Consider the following 2218-nt stretch of genomic DNA (forward strand, 5'->3'; position numbering starts at 1 on the left):
GACGGACGGACACACAGCGCTCCTGAGTGCACAGGTGGACACGGGCTTTAGATGTGTCGGCCATGTTTGTTAAAGAGCCAACATGATTGATCTTCTCTCTTCTGATTGGTTGATGTCGCGGCGTCACTTCTCACCGTGCCAAATATGACTTTGATTAAAAGAACCTTCGATCTGTTTCCAGGTGAATGTTTAGACGAGGTCAGCTGATGCTGCTGATTGAAGAAGCTTCTGTTTGGGTTGTGACATCACTCTGCTCGACCAATGGGACGCTGAGACTCAGAGTGTTTCATCTTTTGGTGCTTTGTGTTAATCATCTTTCTGTCTTATCGTGACGAGGGCGTGTCGTCACTCTCGTGTGATTGGTGGATTTGTTTTGTAAGTTTTTCGGCTGAATAAATCACCGTTTCCTTCCAGCAGACTTCCTGTTTCCTGTCACGCCATCAGACGGCGTTCTGCATGTAAACCAGACGTCACGTGTTTCAAGATATTTTATTGAAAACACAAACACACTACATTCAGAAAAACACAGAAGATTTAAAAACAGGAAGTGGTTTTATTAACCAATCACAGCACAGCTTTCAGTCCTCTTCCTCCTCCTCCTCCTCTTCCTCCTTCATCACCTTCACTACTCTCCTCCTCTTCCTCGTCTCCTTCACTTCCTCCTCCTCCTCCTCGTTCCCTTCCTCCTCGCCCTCCCCACCTGCTGCTCCTCCTCCCCCCCCCTCCCCCGCCCCCTCCTCTCGGGCGTTGCAGCGACTGCAGTGTCGTCTGAATCCTCCCAGGAACTGCGACCTGAAGCAGCAGAAGGGGCAGGCGTAGCGCCCGGGCCGGTGGGCGGTGCTGACGTGCTGCTGCATCCGGCTGGGCAGGAAGAAGGAGCGTTTACAGTCTTTACAGCGGTACGGGCGCTCCACGTTGTGGCTGCGCTCCACGTGGCTGATGGCGAAACCTGTAAGGACGTGCAGAGGGCGGCGTTAACCCACAGGAAACAGGAAGTGAATGACATTAAAGAACGGGAGTTTTACCTTTGAGTTTCGTCTTCCAGCCGCAGATCAAACACACGAAGCGACTGGAGATGAAACGCACCACTCGGGCCGTCGCCTCCATCTCCTCCTTCAGCATCTCTCCGGTCAGGCCGACCACGCCATCCTCCTCCTCCGCCCCGCCGCCATGTGCCTGTTTGAGGGCGGGGTCTGTGTGCAGGCGGAGCGACTGGTTGGCGTAGGCTCTGGGGATGTCGTGTTTCCGCACCACGTGGTTGATGCCCGGGTCCTTTCTTACTGCTCCTCCAGTTACAGATCAGACAGCGGTACCCGGCGCCATCGAACACCAGCACGCTTTCATCTCCCTCCCCCTCTGCTTTCAGTGACACGGCCTTCTGAGGGGCGGAGCCTTCATCATGTCCCTCCCCCTCTGCTTTCAGTGACACGGCCTTCTGAGGGGCGGAGCCTTCATCATGTCCTCCCCCTCTGCTTTCAGTGACACGGCCTTCTGAGGGGCGGAGCCTTCATCATGTCCCTCCTCCTCCTCTCTGCTCCTCTTTACTTTAACTTCCTCCTCCGGCTCGTCTTCTGTCTTCACCTCCACGCTCTACCCTCCTGGCTCCTCCCTCCTTCTCCTCTCCCCCTCCCCCCTCCCTCTCGTCCCCCCCTCCCCCCTCCCTCTCGTCCCCCCCTCCCCCCTCCTTCTCGTCCATGCAGTGTTTGGTGATGAGTGTTGGTACAGCTTGTTGAAGTCTCTGCTGGTGAAGAAACAGTCGGAGCAGTGGAACAGCCGCGCCGTGCTCTGGTACATCAGGATGTTGCCGAGGCGACCAACGCAGACGTTGTCCAAGGAGGCGGGATGAGAGGCCGCCATGTGAGACAGCTGATGGGTGTTGGCTTTTAGAGAAATGACCACACAAGTGGCATTGAAGGTGAGCTGCCACGCCACCGCCCGCCTCATTACGGGGCTGAGTGACGACGGACATCTCTGCTGCTAAAAACACTGAAACAGAAAAACACAGAAAGTTTCACTTTGAGTCTTTAATCACAATATTTATTATTATATTTATTATTATTATTATATTTATTCTATTATTATTCTATTAATTATTATTCTATTAATTATTGTTATTATATTTATTATTATTATTATTATATTATATTAATTATTATATTAATTATATTTATTATTATTATATTAATTATTATTATATTTATTATATTAATTATATTTT

The 2218-nt window shown here is 50.9% G+C and overlaps 1 protein-coding gene across 1 annotated transcript; it reads right to left on the minus strand.

Moving 5' to 3' along the window:
• Positions 1 to 472: 472 nt before the first annotated feature.
• On the minus strand, positions 473 to 1638 carry LOC136178134 (chromosome alignment-maintaining phosphoprotein 1-like). Its single transcript, XM_065951710.1, has 2 exons — positions 1026 to 1638; positions 473 to 949 (listed from the first exon to the last, which is right to left on the minus strand). Exons 1-2 carry the CDS (start codon positions 1120 to 1122, stop codon positions 579 to 581), a joined length of 468 nt encoding a protein of 155 aa, XP_065807782.1. The 5' UTR covers positions 1123 to 1638; the 3' UTR covers positions 473 to 578.
• Between the last annotated feature and the right edge of the window lie 580 nt (positions 1639 to 2218).

Source organism: Labrus bergylta, chromosome 24 (genome assembly GCF_963930695.1).
Source record: "Labrus bergylta chromosome 24, fLabBer1.1, whole genome shotgun sequence".
In the NCBI taxonomy this organism is placed as follows: Eukaryota; Metazoa; Chordata; class Actinopteri; order Labriformes; family Labridae; genus Labrus; species Labrus bergylta.

Coding starts and splice junctions, on each gene's coding strand:
- LOC136178134 (XM_065951710.1), bottom strand. CDS start 1,122: ATGCTGAAGGAGGAGATGGAGGCGACGGCCCGAGTGGTGCGTTTCATC. Junction 950..1,025: donor CTGGAAGACGAAACTCAAAG/GTAAAACTCCCG, acceptor ACGTCCTTACAG/GTTTCGCCATCAGCCACGTG.